This window comes from Rana temporaria, chromosome 3, assembly GCF_905171775.1.
Source record: "Rana temporaria chromosome 3, aRanTem1.1, whole genome shotgun sequence".
Classification (NCBI taxonomy): Eukaryota; Metazoa; Chordata; class Amphibia; order Anura; family Ranidae; genus Rana; species Rana temporaria.
In genome coordinates, this window is record NC_053491.1 from 427,114,398 (window position 1) to 427,138,355 (window position 23,958).

At 43.4% G+C, this 23,958-nt stretch overlaps 1 protein-coding gene across 1 annotated transcript in view; it reads right to left on the minus strand.

Annotated features, from left to right (window-relative positions):
* NOTCH3 (notch receptor 3) overlaps positions 1–23,958 on the minus strand; it is a 114,413-nt gene that overhangs the window by 50,074 nt on the left and 40,381 nt on the right. Inside the window, exon 2 of the mRNA XM_040346266.1 lies at positions 10,260–10,341. Within this exon, the coding sequence (XP_040202200.1) occupies positions 10,260–10,341 (82 nt within the window). The remainder of the gene's footprint in view (positions 1–10,259; positions 10,342–23,958) is intronic.

Genomic DNA, 23,958 nt, shown 5'->3' on the forward strand with positions numbered 1-23,958 from the left:
AAGAAAAAGGTATCCTACAGCTGGCCATTGATTGATCGAAATGCATGGACCAGACAAATTTCGATCAGTGTGTGGCCCTCCTTGTTCCACAGAAGACGGTCGTTTGACCAACCTCTGTTGAAGGAACATGCATGAAACATGGAAAACTTGTCGAAAGACAGCTGCAGCAAACTGGCGAGTCCTGAGGTAAAAAAAAATTACAAAGTCCCAGCAGGGGGAGATTCCTCCATCCATCTTTTTATTTTGTTTACTACTAACTACCTATGGCCAGTTGATGGAGTAGACATGGGTTATATACATTACCACAGGATAAAGCTTACTAGTACTTACTACTGGCAATTTATCTTTTGGTGGGTACATTTGATTTTACAGTCTGTACTCTGTTGGTATTGCTTCTACATCCACCTGTGAGCGTTGTTTGGGGCCCCCGCTCTGTTTCCTCAGTTTGCTTAGCCGTCTGGCATTCTTGGGTAAGATTGGTGCCCCCTAGCTTGGCATTTCAAATAACAGTACAATGGCATGGCTTTACAATTTTGTATTGTAGGTTTTTTTTTTGGATATCTTAACAGGATGATGTTTATTCATTTTTTTTGTACGCTTTTAACCCAATTGTTGTATGAGAAGTCTATGGCAGTACCATGAAAATCCATACTCCCCAGTGCTGTTCTTTTCTTGATAGATTTTAGTACCAGGTACACGAGTTGGAATTAACTTCATGATTTGTTATGGCCACTTGAAGACCTTTTCCTACTATGCCTATAGGAAAAGAACGTTAAAAAATATTGCCCATGAGACTTTTTTGGAGGCAAGGCACCACAGAAATGTAAAAGTCCTTAACTTTATTAGAACTTAAAGTTCTAATAAAGTTAAGGACTTCCACATTTTAGTGGTCGATTGCCTCAAAAAAAAAAAAAAAAAAGAGTCCCACGTGTTTTAAAGGTTTTGACTTTCCTGGAAGTATGTAGGGATAGATGTAAACCTGTCTTTGTTCTAGATCCAGTGACTTTTAATGGAATTAATAAACTGCAGCATGCAACCAGGCAGTTGTCCACCCAGGAGCTAATGCCGTTTTTATTGCTGAACCATGCAAGTGCAATATTTTATAATAAAAACATAACTCTTAAGGAGGTTTTACACTATGAGTGTTTTTTTCTCTTCATTGGGGATGGTTACCACGGATACATGTGGTTCTGAGGATTGGCGTTATCCAATGGTCTGTTTTCCATTTGGCTTCCATATGAGACCGATGCATGAGGAGACATCTGAGCTTATGTTACCTTCCGCAAGAGGAGGTGCATATATCGTGGTAAGAGGAGGTGCATATATCGTGGTAAGAGGAGGTGCATATTTCGTGGTAAGAGGAGGTGCATATTTCGTGGTAAGAGGAGGTGCATATTTCGTGGTAAGAGGAGGTGCATATTTCGTGGTAAGAGGAGGTGCATATTTCGTGGTAAGAGGAGGTGCATATTTCGTGGTAAGAGGAGGTGCATATTTCGTGGTAAGAGGAGGTGCATATTTCGTGGTAAGAGGAGGTGCATATTTCGTGGTAAGAGGAGGTGCATATTTCGTGGTAAGAGGAGGTGCATATTTCGTGGTAAGAGGAGGTGCATATTTCGTGGTAAGAGGAGGTGCATATTTCGTGGTAAGAGGAGGTGCATATTTCGTGGTAAGAGGAGGTGCATATTTCGTGGTAAGAGGAGGTCCATATTTCGTGGTAAGAGTACATCCTGATCTATGGTGGCTGTGAACTCACGTGGTGAAGAGATTCATCTAGTTTTCGGAACACAGGATTCACTTTTTTCCACTTTTTATAAAAAAAATTAGCTTTCACTGAATTTTTACTTGGGACTTTAGCGCAACACATATATGCACGGTTTATTACTGGGAAAAATATCTCGCGTTAGTGGTGCCGCTTTATTCAGTTTATATTTTTTTTGTGCGATTCATCACGAGCGAATTATTTATTGTGGTTTAGTTGTCCATCGGACCATCACCCAAATAATTCAGATGGTCTTTTCCAATATAAAAACTTCTACATATCAAGGAGCCCCAGTTTGCAGAAAAGCAAAAATGTTGGTGTCGGAGCACATGGCTGTTGGTGATCTGAGGCCTTCCAGCAGTCTACTTATTGGTGGCCTAGAATCCATGCCTCAAATTTTAAAGGATAAATTAATTTCGGTAGCTCAGTAAGAGTACTTGACACATTTTCTGGTAAGATGAGAAGGACATGCTAACCAGGCCCGGTGTCCCGGATCAATTAAACCTACATGCAAAGCTGCTCCAGAAAAGGTTAATCTCTCAAACCACAGAGTGATTCATTGTTTAAAAAAAAAAAAATCTTGCAGGTTTTTTTTCCCTTTCAAAACACATGCCAGAAATTGTTTAATGCAGCTAGTGTTACAGAGGTGGAGTTCTATGGTCAGATAATCACTGTATTCATGGGACATTGTGCCCTACTCCTCTCCTTCAGAATGGCATTGTACTTTGGCTTTTGTGAGCCATCTTGTGACACGCTGCCCAGACGTACTGACACCATCTTGATTTCCAACGTTCTAGCTAATTAAAGCTTCTTTAAAAAGGAATGATGCAATGAAAAGGGTTTGTATTGCCCAAACAAAATGCTTTTCTAGTGTAGCTTAGAGAATAAAAAACATAAGATGGAACCAACTGCCAAGAGTAACTAACTTTGTAATAAATCTTGAACGTAAATACGAGGCTCCTAAAGAGAACCTTTTACGGAGTGTTAAGCCGACATAATAATGTAGCCTGATCGCCCCAGGATCTCTCCCTGGCAGAACAGAAATGCCAACCCAATGCCAGGACAGAAGGTCTTCATGGTGGCTGGCTGGTTGATCCCCGAGCCAAAAATGTACACACACAAAAATGTATAATATTATATATATTACACATATACACACACACACACACAATGAAAATGCATGATACATACGGACACAAACGTGTTCTAATTTGACACACCTGCAAGGGTGGGTGTCCACATTACCTCTGCATTCCCATAAAAGCAACATTGTTTACCTGCATGCAGCTCCAGCCGCATACGCAAATGGCTCATTCGCACTGTGCTGGGCCTCAGCAGCCATGGAAATCCCTAAAAGTGGCATTAAAGGGGTTGTAAAGGTTCGTTTTTTATTTTCTAAATAGGTTCCTTTAAGCTAGTGCATTGTTGGTTCACTTACCTTTTCCTTCGATTTCCCCTCCGTGACCTCGGCCGCGGGACTCGCGGACCCGATCGCCGCTACAGTCCCGCAATCGGTCCCCGGAGCTGAAGAACGGGGAGAGCCGCGTGTAAACACGGCTTCCCCGTTCTTCACTGTGGCGCTGTCATCGATTGTGTGTTCCCTAATATAGGGACGCACAATCAATGGACGTCAGACCTACAGCCACACCCCCCTACAGTTGTAGACACACTTTAGGGAACACATAACCCCTTCAGCGCCCCCCTTGTGGTTAACTCCCAAACTGCAACTGACATTTTCACAATAAACAACGCATTTCAAATGCATTTTTTGCTGTGAAAATGACAATGGTCCCAAAAATGTGTCAAAATTGTCCGAAGTGTCCGCCATAATGTCGAAGTCATGAAAAAGAAAAAAAAAAAAAAAAAAACGCTGATCGCCGCTATTAGTAGTAAAAAAAAAAAATAAAAAAATACAAAAAATGCAATAAAACTATCCCCTATTTTGTAAACGCTATAAATTTTGCACAAACCAATCGATAAACGCTTATTGCGATTTTTTTTACCAAAACATAGGTAGAAGAATACGTATCGGCCTAAACTGAGGAAAAAAAAAAATAGTTTTTATATGTTTTTGGGGGATATTTATTATAGCAAAAAGTAAAAAATATTGCATTTTTTTCAAAATTGTCGCTCTATTTTTGTTTATAGCGCAAAAAATAAAAACCGCAGAGGTGATCAAATACCACCAAAAGAAAGCTCTATTTGTGGGAAAAAAAGGACGCCAATTTTGTTTGGGAGCCACATCGCACGACCGCGCAATCGTCAGTTAAGGCAACGCAGTGCCGAATCGCAAAAAGGGGCCTGGTCTTTTACCTGCATTTTGGTCCGGGTCTTAAGTGGTTAAACTCTCCCTTGTTTTTGCCTGGTGATTGGGCCAGTAAGTCGGTTTTTAAAAAGCAGCAGTTCTGTTGCAGATGTAGCAGATACAGTGATGAGCCACTCACTGACGGGGTTGCCCTAAATAATGATTTATGTTTACATTACCATCTATATCAGAATCTGCATATATAATGTTTGGGGATCAAGAGCTAATAAATCAGCATCCAATGAAATGCCAGATGCCTGCACAGCTGCAGAACCTAGGGGGCGCACACAACACTGAAAGCTGAGCGCACGCACTGAATATCTGAACACACAACTCCAGCGTCTGCTTTTGTCCCATACACCTGTCAGGCACTCCCTGGTACTTAATTCTCCTCGCCGCACAAACACACCCTGAGAATACAACCTGTTCTACTCCCTCTGCTGAGTTTTGCCCTGCGGTGTGAGAAAGACCCATCAAGCTAAAAATGAAGAAAAATAAATTAAAAATACTATGCGCACCTGACCTGTGCCAGCTACCTTCTCCTCTCACAGACGCACACAATCTATAGAACAGGAGACACACAATATGACCCCCTATGACAGCTGTAGACTAGAGAACCAGTACAAGTACATCAACCTCCTCCTCGCTCACACTATCCTACTTGGATCTCAAATCCAGTCTGAGCAAATATCTTCTGATTAACAGAGTCATGACTATTGACTATTCCTACCCAATTCCAAATGTTCGAGTATTCCTACCAGATCTGATCAGGAAATCAACCTCTGCATGGGAGCTTTGTGTAATAGAGACCAGTTATTACTGCCCTCTCCCGTGTGCAGGGTGCCCGGTCTTGTATCCGCCCCCTACAGAGGTTCTCAGCAGGGAGTCTGTAGTGGGTGGATTTGCTGAGACGGGAAGCAAAGGTAAAAAAATCTACCCAATGGAAAGCCATGGAGCCTCCAAGATTCTCCTTTGGTAATCAACAAGTCCTTCTTGTGTGGTATATGGTGGTAGATGCACATCCCACAGTACAATGCTTGGTGTCTGGGTGACCTATTGCCAGGCTAAAGCAAAATCGCAGGGGCTGCCTACATAGCTTTCAATTAACTCTATTGTTCATGTACTGGCTTGACCAGGAGTGGCACAGCCAACATACTGACTGGCATTCCCAGTGTTCTCCAAAGCCAGCCATGGATGAATTGAATCTTGGCCGTTGAAACAGGACCCGGTCGAGATTCGATCCATCTATGGGCAGGCTGGTTGTACCAAAGTAGATCCATTGATAGACTTGGGTACAGCCAGCTTGATGGATATTTGACATGATTGCTGCTGGCGGCTATAGAGGGCTCCCTGCCGGAAAAAAACACAACACTGCAGGAGGCATTCCCCATCAACATTCAATTTGTAGATGGGGGAATTAAGGGTCCTTTCACACTAGCAGACTGTTCGTCCACTCATTACAAGTCCGTTAACGGCCTTGTAATGAATCCCTATGGGATTGCGTCCATTAGCGGATGGAGCATCCGCTAGCGTCCGCGTCAGTCGGGTTCCACTTTTCCGAACGGAAGAAACCCTATTTTTCTTCCGTTCGGCGGAACGGATGCAGATGGACAGACGGTCCGTCTGCATCCGATCCCCCATAGGGGAGAGCGGAGCAGAGACAGGGCGGTCTCTGCACTGTGTGCGGGGACCGCCCTATCCGCCGACAGCTCAGCGGGGATCCCCGCTGAGCTTTGGCGGACACACGGAGCGGACCCAGAAACGGTCTGCTCCGTGTGAAAGAGCCCTAAGTGATTTTCTTTCCTTCCACACATGGTTGTAGAAGAAAAACAAATCATCTCCGGCTTGCCTTAGGGTGTGCATGCAATGGTCCCATCTATATTGAATTGTAGCCTTCACCTTTCAAAAAAAAAAAAATGTTTAACTCTGTACCAAAAGCAGGGGCCGGGCACAGGGAATTGGGACTACCTTATATTCACATGCGAGTAGGAGAGCATGGTTTTAATTTTTCCCATGAAAGTAAAAGGTCACCAGCATGAACACACAAACCCTAGCCCGAGATCCACCATGACCAGTTCCAAGAATGTTCTAATAAAGGAGATCAAAAGCAAAAAACAACACAACTATAGCTACAGAAACCGCAAAAATTCTGTTGCAGATGGAGAAGCCTAAAAAAGGCAGCTATATGGTTCCTACAATCTTGGCAGATCATGCATGCGGCAAAGTATCAGTCCACTCAAACCATACAATACAATACAAGCGCACCGTAGAGTCTGCCAATCCTTCACACAAGGCTATACAATGTACAGCACAATGCACGGCTTAACCTCTCATGTAGTAGTATAAAACAACATGTTTCACAATCTAAATACAATACAAAGGCAAATGCATCCTCAAACATACGCACAATATTTCCAGAATGCCAAGAAATTCAGAGCACTGAAGGAAAGGAAGGCTGGACATACCAGGCAACCGCAAACATTGACCACGTTTCTTCAAGCCAAAAAGACCGTGACTTCGCCTTTGCACTTAAAGTGCAGGCATAGCCAAGACGTATTTTTTCTTTTTCTTTAACCTGTTGGGTAGATTGATCCCCTACCGATTTTTCCTGGGGAACATGGTCACCAAGGGAAATAATTGAAAATCCAAAATTTTACAGGTATCACGTGGCAGGAATTTAAGCCTTAACCGCCACAGCTCCCCACAGCTCCCATCAGCCCTTTAAGGGGGTTTAAATGTCACAGGCTAGCGCCCCATCATGTGATTGGCTGTCAAAGTGGTCACATGAATGGAAGCCCATATTACCGGCTTCCAATCAAACGGACTGTTGCAGTGCTGGGAATGCCAAGTAAACACTGAGGACATAACAGTGCTACATATGTGGCAGCACAGCATTTAAGCACACCACTTTTCTGCCTCATATATGTGATTTCTGATACTGTAAAAGTGACACCAACAGTCGATGGGGGAGATCTTCCAATGGACACACCTGTTCTGGTGACAACTAAGAGGGAAATTCACCCCCTTTTTTTAAAAAAAAGATTCTCACTTCCTGTTGTGTCTCTGAGATAGAAGTAAAAGCAAATTTTTCCCAAACGGGACATGGACAGCAAAAACAAAAAAACACTCAAACATTTGGCTACATATACGCTCACAAATTTGCACAAAATTGAGATCCTGAAGCATTAAACACTGACCCCCTATTCTTTTGGATTGTGAATATCATATCAGATGCACAGACTGAACTTATCCAAGTTTTATAATATCGCGCTGAGTGATTGGCAATCACTGACATCACTCTCAGGTGTAGTCATTAGCAGTCAAAGGCCACGATGTTCCAGTTCTAATGCCTAAAGGCAGCAACCGAAAACAGATCCCTACTTAATTCTAGCATTAAATTTGCATTACAGAAGTGTACACATTGTAAAAAGTAAACAATCCACATCTACTTATTAATGGGTAACCTAACACAGAACAAGTCACTCAATTTTAATTATAAAAGCAGCTAATAAATATGTCCACCATGGGTCTTGGGTGGAGGATGGCATGCTGGCTTAGGCAGGTCATAGATTACCCAAAAATGTAAATAAAAAAAAAAAATAAAAAAAAAAAATCGCTCGTTCCCCCATCAACACATTCAGTGATGCCTACTACAGATCTATTGTACTCTGCCAGTGGGGGGCGCAGCGAGCCTTCCCAACTGGCAGAATACAATAGCTACTGCTAGCTGCTGGCATTAATTATATGTAAAATAATCAGACAAGCTGGTTGTACCCAAGTCAAATCGATGGATCGATTTCAATACAATCAGCCTACCCATACATGGATCGAAATTCAGCTAATCCCTGCTGAACCGGCCGAATTTCAAATTCACGTATGGCTGGCTTTACTCCAAGGCTAGTTTAAAATTTTCCTGGATCCCAGAAACAGTGTTATCTCTGCAACTTCCCAAACAGATAGCTGGTGGGCGATTCACCCCAAGCCTATATCAGAATTGTGAAAACATGGCCTTCAACTCCATACCCAACACTTCTGAAATCTAACAAATGGGGGAATGCACACATCCTGTATAAACTGAAATGCTGGAATGTACCGTATGCTGGGAAAGAGAACAGTGCAAATCTCACTGAAATCACAAACTGACATGAACATAAAGTCAAAGGACTAAAGGATCAGATGAGATTGTACAGACACCTCCAACCCAATTCCCCACCGCACAGGTCAAAGACATATTCATTATATTGATACATGAATTCCTTTTTTGCCTTTTTAAATGCCGTTAATCAATTTTACATTGGCATGGAAGCCAACCAATGGAAAAATGTAATATTTTCACAAGTACTCAATCATGTACAGCAGCCTTTGTTAACCTTTTTACCAGGGGAACACGTAAAATATTTCCAGGTCTAGGGGAACCCTTACTAAAACAAATTCACAGGGGTAAACAAATAAAAATATGTCCCATACATTGGTTGTTAGTGGAAAGAACCAAGCCTATAGTGGTGGTCAGAATGTCACCCTCATGGCAGCTATAATCATTGCCGCCATACTGGGGGGCTTTGGTTCTGGAACTATGCAGGCACCGTCATATGGAGAGGCCAGCCCTCAGACACCTCTGAAGGAACCTTAAGTGGGGTACACACACTATAGGAAAATCGGGTGAACGATCATCCAATTTTCCTCGTTGTTTCACAGAAAATCGGAACTGATGAACAATTGGCGTGAAAATTGCTTTTTTTTTTTTTTTACAGATTATGGTTTCTGATTATACACAGTTTTTCGGTCTTTCCTTGTATGAAAATGGTACACATGAAAACAAAACCGGATCACAAAAGCACAGGTAAGAAATAGGTCAGATAGAAGCAACATTATTGCTTAATATCGGTTTGATATCCCATTAGATCCATCAGACTCCGAATATACCAGAGAATGTAACAATCCAGCCACTGATCTAAAAGTATACCTCACAAGGGGTAACTTATTTATTTACATGCTGAGCAAGCGTGATGAAACCCTGTGTGTGCGCACGTTGGGTGTTGTATTTTTAGGGTTCACTCACAAGGCCATTTAAGGCCAAACACCACCCAGATCAGAGTGGGCATGGCCAGGTGTGTACAATAAAGTGGAATTCCAGGCATAACCTAACTAATGTTAAAAACACTCCCCACCATCACCTATGCCCACTAACCTGTGTAAGAAAGCTCTGTATACTCAACCATTTTCAGGCCCCTCTGGTACAGTCCCATAATCTCTCCTATACCAGCCAGCATGGCTGCATGGGAAAGGAGAGAGCGCTCCAACAATGGCTAGTAAAGCCTGAAGTGGTGACATCACCCATAGGCTTACTATAGCCCATCTATTGTTGGCACTCTATGCTATTCCCTGCAGCTGCTCTGGCTGACACAGGGGAACCGGATAATGTAACCAAACCAGATCAGCCTGAAAATAGGTAAATATACAGATCTCTCTTACTCCTGTTAGTCACCATAGGTGGTAGGAGGGGGTAAGGAGCATTTTCAAGGTGAGTTAGGTGGTTCCTGGAATTCCAGTCAAATCCCAACTATATTTAAAGCTGCTCCCAGCTCCATTCTAGGCCTATTCTTACCATCGTGTGAAAGGAAAGATGTGTACACTTAGCTATGTCGAGGACGCTCCTGTCCAGTCACATGATCGGCTTCAGTGTAGAGACGTGACAGATGGAAAGGGATGCCCCATAGTATGCCTATGGGTGACGTGTCAACTCATAGGCTCTATAGCTGCTGTTGGCAATCTCTCCACTTCACCAAAGCCAGCTGCTGAGGAGATCATGTGATCAAACCAGAGTGCCCTCAGCATTGGCAAGTAAAAAACACCATTCATTTCACAGGGTAGTAAGAATAGGCTTAGAATGGGGGGGGGGGGGGTAGGTTAAGCCTAGGTAGGATTTGACTCTACTTTAAAACTGTAGCTCCCCCATCTCCTTTGAGGTCCTTAGAGACCATTCCTCCTGGAGTTATCCATTTGCACACCAACTTTAATGGGTCATACTGGCACTGCAGGAGAATAACAATACATTCAACCCTATAGGGGGTTATTGGGCTGACAGCTCAGCACTTTTTTTTTTATCAAATACAGGAATATAGAATACATTGCAGGAAAAAGTGGGAATGGTACAGAGCCATCTGCAAGCTTTCATATATAGATGCAATTACTTACAGACAAGCAGCTTCTCCATTTGAATACATTGTACATCTTGCTCCATTCTGACATGGTCTGTAGGTATCTAAACACTGGAAGCCTGTGGATGACAAAAAAGTATTGGATTTAGATCAAGGCCATACTGCCATTAAACCAGATAATCCATAAAGAAATAATCGTAAAAAACAACAAATAATAATAATTCTCAGTATTAACTGTGCATTTCTTTTCTTTTTGCATTCTGTCTGGATATGCCAAACCAGCAACTGATTCACCCTATGTGTCCCGTTTACGGGTTAACGTTGAAAGTGAAAAAAAAAAAAAAAAATTGGGTTGTCCCCAGAAATGTCGGGGGAATGCTTCCAATGGGGACACCAATTCTGGTGACCTGGGGGTCCCCAAGGAATGCCCTTAATTTGCAGGGGTTTCCTCACTTCCTGTTTTGGTTATGGGACAGGAAGTAAAGGAAAAAATCCCTAATAACACATAGATGGCAAAACAAAATTAATACGTTCTGCCTATATAGTTCTACTTTCAGCCCCTATTCTCTACATTGCTACAGGTATGCAGGGAACACACTAGGATAACAATGTACATCCTGTTATCACTAATTTGACCTCCGGTCCTGATGATGCATGTATGTGTGCAAAACACACTGGCCATCTGTATAGGGTAAATTACCAACGCAGTTAATCTTTGAAGTGCTGTTGTGGTAGGCGCACCGATCTGATAAATGTACGGTATTCTAATTCACCTAGCAGTTTTTTTTTTTTCATTCAAGCCAATCAACCCGCTCTATGGATCAGCCAGGTGAGGTTCCCTCCTCTTCTTGCAAAGGTATGTTACACCAGACAAATCGTGACTCAATTCAGGTGGTACGACTATCACATAGAACTATACAGAGAGACACACACACACACACACACACACACACACTAGAGGTGTACAGTGATTGTGCCATATACTGCTCTTCATTCTTAATGAAACCCTACACACGATCCGAATATCGGACAAAAACGGTCGTCCGAGGAAGAATCGTACGATTCGGACTGCGTGTACACTACTTTCGAGAGCCCATCACAACAGTTCATCCGAAATTATTCGATCGGACCAGCACAAAATTTTCCTCGTACGATAGCAGATCATTTAGTCAGTATAGTTGCCGTCCAAAAATACAATACAAATACATTACAACACATGACATCACTTCCGATTTTTTATTTTCTGTCGTACGAGAAGTTTCATGACTTTATTACCCTATTCAATTTCTACTTGTGACTAATAAGCAAAAAAAGTTCTACGATCGGTCGTACGACATTCGGATCGTGTGTACGGGCCATAAGGCCGTGGTTCTCAACCCTGGTGCACAGGTGCTTAAAATCAGAGTCAATGGCTTGGTATTTTGGACAGCTATTTTATCTAAGAGAAATTCCATGGCCTGTTGGGGGTACTTGAGGACAGGGTTGAGAACCACTGCCCTAAGGCATAAGAGGACAGTTTGGCTAGATTGCGTAACCCCAAATCGCAAACAAAAACCACTGACCGAGGCTCGTCAGGGGGAAGAAGCAATTTAAAAAAAAGGAGTTGAGAAACACGATTTATTCCCCTCCATACGCTAGCACCAGAGGGATTTGCTGTGCATCTTCTCTGCTTCATTCCATGGGTTCAACACAAACAGTTGCTCCAAAGCAACCATTCACGTTAAGGAGAGCACCAGAAAAATTAAGATGCCCAACTGGAGTCAGATTGTGCCCCCTTATGCCTATGGCTGCCCTTACACAAGACGCCAGCAGGTGATTTTATAAACATTTTTGGAGGACTGACCGAAGAAAATCCAATTATAGACACCTGGCAGAGGGCATACCTACATTAAAGAGTTACTACATCCCACTAATTATCATGTTAAAAAAAAAAAAAAAAATGACAGCAGAAGCAACAGCTAATAAAAGCACGCTTAAGGTAACCGGTTTCCAGTGAACACGTGATAACCTGTGTTGGGACAGGGTTAATGGGACATTAATATAATAGACTTTTTTTTTTCTTCATGTTGTGTTTTAGGGTGGGGAACCGTGGGAATGTTACACCTCCTCGGATTATTTACGGGGATACAAAAATTACGGGTGGGGTTTTGTTTTGTGGTTTGTGTTAACCTGAAATCCTAGACACATACCTGCTATTGAAACGGGACAAAGGCTGCGTCAAGCCTATTGTAGTCCTATTAGAGAGGGGTGGTGTTACTCTATCCATAGGGTTCTGACACAGGCTGTGCTTTTCGGACCGGCCTCTACAATGTACACAACCAAATCTTATCATAGAGGACATTCTACACGGCCTGCTCAATAGCAACCCGCCAGAAATACATTCCTCTATTACAATAGAACATTTTAAACAACACGGCAAAGAAGTGCAATAAAAAAAAAAACTTTACGGAAAGGAAAATAAAGAGTCTGCCTTGCGTTGCATGCACATTACAACGCAAGGCATCAGGACTTCAGAAGTTAGCTAGGTGACCAGTCTAGCTGGGAAGGACAAGATAAACGCGGGAGTTCACCCAATTCCTTTTTTTTTTTTCCTTAGATTCCTGCTCGTTTTGTCTAGGGGAATCGGCTATTTGTTTTAAAATATGATCCGTACTTACCCGTTTTCGAGATGCATCTTCTTCCGTCGCTTCCGAGTATGGGTCTTCGGGAGCGGGCGTTCCTTCTTGATTGACAGTCTTCCGAGAGGCTTCCGACGGTCGCATCCATCGCGTCACTCGTAGCCAAAAGAAGCCCAACGTCGGTGCGGCTCTATACTGCGCCTGCGCACCGACGTTCGGCTTTTTTCGGAAAATCGTGACGCGATGGATGCGACCGTCGGAAGCCTCTCGGAAGACTGTCAATCAAGAAGGAACGCCCAGTCCCGCAGCCCATACCCGGAAGCGGCGGAGAAGATGCATCTCGTAAACGGGTAAGTATGGATCATATTTTAAAACAAATAGCCGATTCCCCTAGACAAAACGAGCATGAATCTAAGGGGAAAATGTGTAAGGTATGGGTGAACCTCCGCTTTAAGAGGAATGGAAAAGGGTGAAATACCTGGTGCTGGAGAAAATACAGCTCTGAGCTCCCTCCAGTGCTGATGACTAGAAGGCGAAGCCTAGGCATTTGGTTATGTGAGCTTAAGGGCCCTTTCACACGGGGCGGATCAGTAATGATCCGCCTCCGTGTGTCCGTACAGCTCAGCGGGCATGCTCCGTAAAATCCCAGCTGAGCTGGCAGCTGACAGGGCGGTCCCCGCACTCTGTGCAGGGACCGCCCTGTCTTTCCTCCGCTCTCCCCTATGGGGAATCGGATGAACACGGACCGTATGTCCGTGTTCATCCCATCCGATCCGGCAGACGGAAGAAAAATAGGGTTTTCTTCCGTCCGAAAATGCGGATCTTTGCGAAGGCGGACAAATTACGGGTGTCAGCGGATGGTTATCCGCTGACACCCGTAATCACATAGGGACCCATGTATGTCCCGTTTTCATCCGCAACGGACAGATGAAAATGCGGACATACGGTCCGTACGCGTGAAAGGGCCCTTACTGAAAATGGATCAGTAATACACAGAGCACATTTCTTTCTTGCAACAACAGACCGCGTTGATGCAGGAATCCCTCTTGCCAGGCCATTGTCTTCCCGCTAGCAATAATCGGAAGAGAATCGAGCAGGTTGGCTGTACCTGAATTGAGCGATCAACTTGATACATTCAGCCTGTCCATTAACGCTTTGAAACTCAGATATTTCCTGCTGAACCGGCTGAGATTCGAACCGTGTATGGCCTGACTAAGTGGCCAGGGCCATCTTAATGCATAGGCACCCCTGGGCAGTGCCCAGGGGCCCCAGGTGCACAGGGGGCCCTATGATAATCTTGCACTACATCATATTTGCCAACTGTCCCAGATTTGGTGGGACAGTCATGCTTTTTACCAAGCTATCCCCCCGGATGGCTGTGTCCTGGGCAGCATCCCGAAACCTGTACCGTGCTCTCCTGATCCCAGTATTGTGCCCTCCTGTCCCCCTCCCCCTGTACTGTGCATTTCTGCTTCCCCCCCCTTCCTGTACTGTGCCCATTGTGTTGATAAGTCTTTGATTTATGGCATTTTTATTATTGTTTAAAATCTATTTTAATGAAATATATATAACACACACGCTTATACACATACACACACACACACACACACACACACACACACACACACACACACACACACACACACACACACACATACATACATACATACATACGATAGTTGATAGAATTAAAATTTCTATCTATTTATACATTAATCCTTGAGAGCAGGTGTGTAAGTGTGGGCTGGCTGGTAGATGCCCCAGTGCCTTACTTGCCCAGGGGCCCATGATGCCATCAAGATGGCCCTGCCTAAGCCTGATGCTCCTCCTCAGCAGACATAAGTAAAAAGCCCCTGGTCACCTGGTCAGGATTAAAAGGGAGCCCGGCGAAGCATTCTACTAAACAAAATTACGAATTACCATAGCTGTAAGTAAACCTGTGCTTTGGAATAGGCTCACTTAGAAAAAGTCATTTTGTTGAGGGCTCCATCTTAAACTGATCCTGGATATTACAAGTCATGGCGTGCACAAATTTTACTGTCCTCTGTTCCTTGGTACGGATATACGGCTATACCATGGCTGCTCCATTTATTCATGAGAATCAATGCCATTTTTTGGGTTGGCTAACATTTGAAGCTGTGGCTCCATGATAATCACTACATCTTACGTAGACCAACAATTACAAGTAACGTTCTAATAACAAAATTTGAGGCAGTTGTATCAAAGTTGGTTACGTGTGTATGAGGGCACCTACAAGATCACCCCTTGCCAATGCCAAAACGTAGAACACAAAAAGAGGGAATGAGTTAACAATGCATGCCAAGAATGTATGAGAGAAGGAATCCAAAAAGGACCAACAGGTATTTAAAAGCATCCACTTGATCAGACTCGTTGAGCGATGTCATGCCTGTAGACCTTCTCCTTCTGAACTCAGGAGTCAATTGACTGTCCAAACAGATGGGTCTCTCTCAAAATGAACAAGCATGCATCCTTGCCAGATGTCTACACACATGTACTACACTCGTTGGACCGAGCTGAACTCCAGGTATGGATCTTTTTGTATAGTTACATTGGTCCAGCTTGGAAAAACTTCATTAAATGACATACTCAGCCGATCCCTCTGAAAGCAAAGAATCACTGCAGTAGCTGTCACTACTACAATGATCCTCATTGTCTTCTGGGTCCTGCGTGTTCTCTTATTAATGAGGTGGAGATTTGATGTCACCATCGTCCTCTCCAACTCAGCCAATTGGAGAACGCCGTGCATTAGTCGACTGGAGACCATGCCGAGCAGGCACAGGACCCCCCAAAAAAAAGTGAGCGTCACCGTTATAGCGGCAGCTACTATATCGATTCTCCACTTCCACAGTGAAAACCATGGCTCACCTGACAGTTTTTTTCCGCCTCCTATGGCTGCCAGTGTGAAAAAGCCCTCATATTAAAAAGTCAATATTTGCATATATCAAATTGCTATACCTATGGATCTAAAAAAAAAAAAGTTTTTACATGGGATACTCACTGCAGTTAACCTCATCTATTTTTCATCAAGTATTCAGTCTGCGTTGTACAAGTTTAGGAGAGATTTACATACACAAAATTCATAAAAGGAGAAAAATAAAAAAGTACTTATTTTGCCCATCTTCAGTGTATTTAAAGCAGCGCTTTACCTAACCAATATTGACCATTTTTATCCTTATGCTGCTAGCATTAGTAAATAGAGAGGGAATTAGATTATTTGTACTTGTTCTAAATCTTAAGTTACTTCCTGGTTTCTGCAAATAGTATCCCACACTTCAGGGGTCTGCGTGAGGGGTTTTCTCAGCAAAGCACACCCTCCTGTCTGCATGCCTTGGCTAAAGGCAGATGGATTCCAGGATATAAATGCTACACAAATATTCTGCCCTTACTCAAGATGGCTACAAATGCTATGGGGCGTTTTTTTTAATTGATTTCTCAGCTAAATAAAGCATGGAGAGATGGATGGATGGAGTTTGTTTTGAATAAGGCCCCTTTCACACGGGGTGGATCAGTAATGATCCGCCCCGTGAACCTCCGCTTGCTCAGCGGGGAATCGCTCTGTTGATCCCCGCTGAGCCGGCGGATGACAGGGCGGTCCCCGCACACTGTGCAGGGACCACCCTGTCTTTCCTCCGCTCTCCCCTATGGGGGGGGGGGGGATCGGATGAACACGGACCGTCTGTCCGTGTTCATCCGATCCGCCAGATGGATGGAAAAGCAGGTTTTTTCTCCTTCACACTTTGGCGGATCGGAGCGGGTCGGATGTCAGCTGGCATGTCACTGGAGCGCCCATCAGAGGAGCACGGAGCGCCCGTTCAAAAAACTGGCAGGCGGACCTGAACGGGCCGCCAGTGTGAAAGAGCCCTAAGGCTTTTGGTGCTCAGATGCAGTGTAGTTCCACTTTAACATATGTGATATTACATGTTTGGCAGCCCTGCAGGAAAACAAAATACTGCTCAAAGAGTTCTCAGTCTGGACTGTGGAGTGGTAGGATCAAGATGGAGGGATGGAATTTGTAATAAGGAAAGCTGAGAGGAGCTGGCCTTTTAAGCATGTTCAGGGACAAAAGAGCGCACACAACCCAAATTAAAACGTGCAAGGAGAAAACAAGCGATTACACCAGAAGCAGAGAGATTAAGTAGTCTGAAAGGACAAAAAAAAATGTAGTATGTACTTCATCAACACAGCCTTGAAAAAGCTTGCCGTTGTGAGAGCGTATGGAAAACAATGCACAATAAAGTCATTCTAATAAAATGAAAGGCACCAAGGCAAAAATCCTATCCTTTTTCATTTTTTTATGGACATTAAAAACTAGAAAAACCTAGGCTTCTTTGAAGGGAGAACAAGGTTTTATGAAATGACAAAAAAGAGATGCAAATGAAAAAAAAAAAAAAAAAAAACGGTTTTAATACAATTAAATGAATTTGTTATTTAACCATATATATATTTAAATATAATTTTATCTTCACCTTAAAAAGCTTAATTTTTGCACTTTTCTGAGCTTCTCACAGTGTGCATTAGTTTCCTCCCTAGCCTAGCGGTCACTGGCCCACCCCTTTTATTCATTGGATTTCAGTTCTCTCAATCATGGAAGCTCAGCATCTCATTTTGATGTTACTAAAGGGGCTGTAAACCTCGACGCAAACCCTGAATATCAGGGTGCGCTCTGATGGCAATGGCCAGCGGCTCAGCGGCCAGAGCATATAGCAGTGGTGATAGGGGTCATCCCTGACGGGTACCCCTTTCCAGAGGAAACCGTCCTGACAGCCAACCGTCAAAGATCCTTGCCTTGGGAGTCTGATACAGGAGTTGCACCCATTTTATAAAATGCGGTCCAAAGTCATAATTATGTAGACATTCCCACAAATAGGGCCATTCCACTGAATCAAAGGCTTTGGCCGTGTCAAGCGCCACCACCACCCAGGTCCCTGAGTTATCGTGCCGTGCCTGAAAGGGGTTGTAAACCCTCAAGCTTTTTCACCTTAATGCAGCTGCCCCCCAGAGCCCCCCCCCTTTTACTTACCTGGGCACCATAATTAGGACGTCTCATGTCCTGATTGGATAGATTGATAGCAGCGCAGTCATTGGCTCCCGCTGCTGTCAATCATATCCAATGACACAGGGGGCGGGGGCCCGAGTCCTGCTATCTGTCAATAGACGCAGCAGCACTCTGGAGTGCGCTTCTCCGAAGGGGCACTCGAGAACAGGGGGAGCCACCAGCACCGCTGAGGGACCCCAGAAGAGGAGGATTGGGGCCACTCTGTGCAAAACCAACTGCACAGACGAGGCAAGTATGATTATTTTAACAAACATGAGGGTTTAGTAACCCTTTAAAGTGTTACTAAACCCACAACAGTAAATCAGTCTGTATATGCAGTAAAGCATGCTTGTTATACTCACTATGGAACCTAAGGAAGGTCAATCCTGCACATTGTGTAAAAAAAGGCTGTTTGATTCTGTCTTCTCTGATCCTCCAGGCGGATGACAGGTCCGTGTCTGCTCCGCTATGTAGAGTAGACACAGACAGTCCGCACTCGTCTATGGGGCAGATGTAAATAAACCCGCCTGTCCACTTCAATCTGTTGCCATCCAATCTGCCAGACAGATGGGGAATAGGCCCCCCAATTGTCCTTTTTAGGTGGACGGGATCGGATGGCACTTTTGGGAGATTGCACCGGAGGTCAGATGTTTGGCCGCCTCCTTCTCCTCCTTCCCTCCCCCCACCAAATTTTTTTAAGTCAGCAGCTACAGTATGTGTAGCTGCTGACTTTACATTTTTTGCTGGGAGGGGGACTTTAACCAGTTCCCGACCCCCGCATGTACATATACGTCCACAATATGGCACGTACAGGCACATGGGCGTACACGTACGTCCTCGCCTATTAGCGGGTGGGGGGTCCGATCGGGACCCCCCCCGCTACATGCGGAGGTCGGGTCCGCTCGGGGAGCGATCCGGGACCACGGCGCGGCTATTTGTTTATAGCCGCTCCGTCGCGATCGCTCCCCGGAGCTGAAGAACGAGGAGAGCCGTGTGTAAACACGGCTTCCCCGTCCTTCACTATGGCGGCGCATCGATCGCGTCATTCCCTTTATAGGGAAGACACGATCGATGACGTCATTCCTACAGCCACACCCCCAAACAGTTGTAAACACATACTAGGTGCACCCTAACTCCTACAGCGCCACATGTGGTTAACTCCCAAACTGCAACTGTCATTTTCACAATAAAGAATGCAATTTAAATGCATTTTTTGCTGTGAAAATGACAATGGTCCCAAAAATGTGTCAAAATTGTCCGAAGTGTCCGCCATAATGTCGCAGTCACGAAAAAAATTGCTGATCGCCGCCATTAGTAGTAAAAAAATAAAAAAAAATAAAAATGCAATAAAACTATCCCCTATTTTGTAAACACTATAAATTTTGCGCAAACCAATCGATAAACGCTTATTGCGATTTTTTTTACTAAAAATAGGTAGAAGAATACGTATCGGCCTAAACTGAGGAAAAAAAATGTTTTTATATATGTTTTTGGGGGATATTTATTACAGCAAAAAGTAAAAAATATTGCTTTTTTTTCAAAATTGTCGCTCTATTTTTGTTTATAGCGCAAAAACTAAAAACCACAGATGTGATCAAATACCACCAAAAGAAAGCTCTATTTGTGGGGAAAAAAGGACGCCAATTTTGTTTGGGAGCCACGTCGCACGACCGCGCAATTGTCTGTTAAAGCGACGCAGTCCCGAACTGTAAAAACACCTTGGGTCTTTAGGCTGCATATTGGTCCGGGGCTTAAGTGGTTATAAACGAATCATTAGCTTGTTGATGGGCCTGAAAGCAGGAACCAGGGGAAGCAAAATTTAAACTTGAGCTTTAAGGCCTGTTTCATACTAGCGTGATCACATACAATTCGCGCCACATTGCTGTGAAGATCACATGCGATGCGATTTCAGCCATACATATTGCATGGCTGAAATTGCATCGCATTCGCACCAATGCAGGTCCCTTTTTTTGGTCCGCACTGGAATCCAATCACATGGGTGTTCACACCCATTCGATCCGATTGCTGCACCACTTCACAGTTTGCGCGGCAAACCAATTTGGGGGGTGTCAACTTTACATTGACATCCACAGCGAATCGCAGATCTGTGTGAACTACAGTGCGATTCAGGGGTCATGTGGGAACCCACACTGGGATTCACAGGGTTCTCGCATCGCACCAGTTTGAATTGAGCCTTAAAAAAAAGCATACCCCACATGGTGATTAAACAGACGCATGCTGTAAAAATTTCTTGCATTACAAATAGTCCTGAAATGTCAGAAATGAGAACAGCAACACTGTTGTTGATCCCCAACTTATTCAACTCACATATTCAGCAATTTGCGGCCCATGTAAGCCATTGCTGGACGCATTTTTTTTTAATCAAATAGTCAGATTTATACCGGTGTTGAAAATGTTTTTTATAATGAAAAGAACAAAAAAAACAAAAAAAATATTTTTTGAATCAAAAAGACAAAACTGGATTGCGGGAAAAAAATATAATGCAACAGAATGACATAACCAGTGCTGGGAAAATAATTAGCACTGGGGGAAGAAAAAAAAAACACTGAGGAAAAGAATAAAAGAGGCAAACACGAAAAAAAAAAAAGAGAGAAAAGCAATTGAGCCAAAGGAAGGAGCATGATCTGCATTGTGAATTTAAGGGGACGATATGAAAGAAAAAAAAAAGTGAATAAGACAATTCATGGCTTTTTGTGTGGAGCCCGTTCTTCGCTTGCTCCCAGTGAGCTCTGACCTCTGACCTCGGCCTTCATACAAGAGACTGTCTGTGATGGCAGCTTGAGACAGCAGTCTCCTCTTCCGCATGCCTCCACAGCTACTGGCTCTGCATGCCTGGCAGGTATCGGCGCTCTACATACATTCTAGGTAGACATACCAGGAGTAACAACAAAAAAGGTGAAGAGAAAGCATAAAGCATATACAAAAAAAGAAAGAAAGAAAGAAAGAAAGAAAGAAAGAAACTAGCGCAAGCATGGCCGAGCCCAGACAAAAGAAGAGTGTTCTGAGAGTACCAAGAGCAGAAGGCTGAGGAGAGGGGGGGGGGATAAAAAAAAAAAAATGTAAAGAGGCAGTCTGGTGACTGAGTACAAAGAAACAAGTGAGCGCCAGAGGCCAAGAAAACTGAGGGGGAGAGAAGGACAGAATGCAAAAATGCAGGTGGAGGAGTGAGCGCGAGGGGAGCGCAGAGGGGAAGTGAGGAAAAGAAAACAAACATTTACTACAGAAAAACAAGGCAAAAAATATATATAAGGTTTGCTACAGAAAAACAAAACCCTTCACTAGATACAAAGGATACTTCAGGAAGTAAGAGGGGGATCTCTCAAAAGAAAGGGAAATTTCTTTGTGGTCACCAAAAAGTATTCTCATTGAGGGCTAGTTCACACCACATGCGTTCCTCCAGTGCAAAGAACTGTACTGGAACGCAGTAAAAAAAATGAACCAGAACAGAACGCATTAAAAGTGCACCGGATTCCAGTACAGTGGAAAAAAAACAAACAGATGAAAAGCATAAAAAAAAAACAAAAAAAAAACACACATATACAAAAATGTATACACAACGGATCTGGAGGACTTTTTAGTGGCGTTTACCAGCCCTGAAAGATTTATTCTCTAGTCCAGAAGCTAGGTTCACACACGCGGCCGCAGTTTGATGTGGTTCTGTTTACAGTTTCAGGTGCAAATTTTTACCTGAAACAAAATCAAAAAACGCACAGCCCCCCCTTTTTTTCCCAAACTGCACTATGACCGCCCCGCACACGTGTGAATCGGCTCCATCGAATGCATCCAATGCACATATGTGAACCAAGCCTTACGCCGCATACACACGATCATTTTTCAGCATGAAAAAAAACATTGTTTTTCAAAAACGTCATTTAAAATGATCGTGTGTGGGCTTCATATAATTTTTCAGGTTCTGAAAAAACGACAATTTTTTTTTCGAACATGCTGCATTTTTTTAACGTCGTTTTAAACAATCTCGTTTTTCGGGTTGTAAAAAATGATCGTGTGGGGACTAAAACGGCGTAAAAAAAAAAACCTGCATGCTTAGAAGCAAGTTATGAGACGGGAGCGCTCTTTCTGGTAAAACTACCGTTCATAATGGCGTAAGCACGTTCATCACGCTGTAACAGACAAAAAAACGTGAATCGTCTTTTACTAACACAGAATCAGCTAAAGCAGCCCAAAGGCGAATGGAACTTCCCCTTTAGAGTGCCGTCGCACGTGTTGTACGTCACCGCGCTTTGCTAGATCATTTTTTTAAAACAATGGTGTATAGGCAACATCGTTTTAATGATGAAGTTGGGAAAACAAAGTTTTTTCGACATGCTGAAAAACTTTTTTTTTCATGCTGAAAAATGATCGCGTGTACGCGGCATTACATTTTTCCCTTCATTTAGTTCAGATGACCATGGTCACCAGTAGAAAGAGTGAATCGCCTCAGCAGGGATGCAAATTGTAGAAAAACACATGAAAGGAGCACAAATACCTCACAGCACTACGTCCGTGGGTACGCCTGAGCATCAAAGACCATTCCTAGCAAAGTTCTCAACAAGGTAGTTCTTCTTGAAAGTAGTTTTTTTTTTCGCCAGTTATTACCCCTTCATCAAACATAACCCAGTAATATTTACACCTCCCACGTTTGGCCTATCTGAGCGTGCACATTTATGGGAAAAAATACTCAATTCTCAGTGGTCAAATAATGTCTGCACGACTGTCTACAATCTGCTGTGGGACTAAATGGTGACTTATTAGCTGCCGTTTACAGCACACCCTTGTCATCCTTGCAGTAATCCAAGATAATAGATGGGTAGTAAGTAGTAAAATACTACCTCTCACAAAAGGGAAGGGATATTTTCACACGTAGGTTTCCATCAAAATGCACCGTCTTTAGGGATGAACGGCACTGAAAAAACACTGCATATAAAACACAAGAGGCTCGAACACAAACGTAAAACTGCTCAACGATGAAAACCTGAAGTAGCTCATGAACAACCGCCAAAGTACACAGATTAGCCATAACTTTACCAAAAAGTTGGTGGGGATATATTCAGCAGAAAATAAACATGTTGTCCTTAAATTTGATGTGATGCAAGCAGAACAAAAAAGAAAAAAAAAGAAGGGCATTGCAGTTTGATGTTTATGAAGTTGCATAGTCACAGATCGGTCAGGATACCAGGGCCTAAAGTGCCTACAATGGGCATGTGAGCATCAGAACTGGACCACAGAGTAATTAATAGAAGAAGGTGGCCTGGTCCAACGAATCACACATTCTCTTTTAAGTCCTGTGTGTATCGCTTACATGGCAAAGAGATAGTACCAGAATGGAAAGCGGGCAAACCGTTGGAGACGATGCGTTGGTCGACGTTCTTTTCGAAAACGTTGGGTCCTTCCATTTATGTAGATGTTACTTTACACATAACCACCTACCTAAACATTGTTTCTGACCTTTCAGCACGACAATGCACCGTCACTACAAAAATGGTTCAAGAATAGTTTGAGGAACACAACGATGAGTTTTGAGGTACCAGTTTCCCCGATTTACAATCCATGTTCAGGTGCTAGCCCAACAACAAGTAAGCCCAATGTGTTTGAAACATGTCAGAGGGGAAAAACAAGTCTGTTCTATGGAGGCCCCACTTTACATAATACAGGTCTTAAAGGATCCGCTACATACGTCTTGGTGCCAGATAACACATCATACCTTCAGAGGTCTCGGGGCTTCCAAGCCTCGATGGGTCTGGGCTGTTTTGGCGGCAAAAGTGGACCAACTCAATAATAGGTGGGTGGTCATAAATTTATAACCCATCAATGTATATTAAAATCACTTAAGGGCCCATTCCCACCAGCAGATGCACGCTATGCTTGATGTAACAGGTGGTCACTGGTGGGCGCTTTGTAGGAGTGATGCTATGTGTTACAAGACATTGCGCTATTTACTTTCTTAAACTTTTCTATAAAAATGTCACAAAATAACAGTGCATTGCGATGTTCTGTAAGGTATCAGAACGCGCTGCACTAAAATGCAAAATGTTCTATTTTTT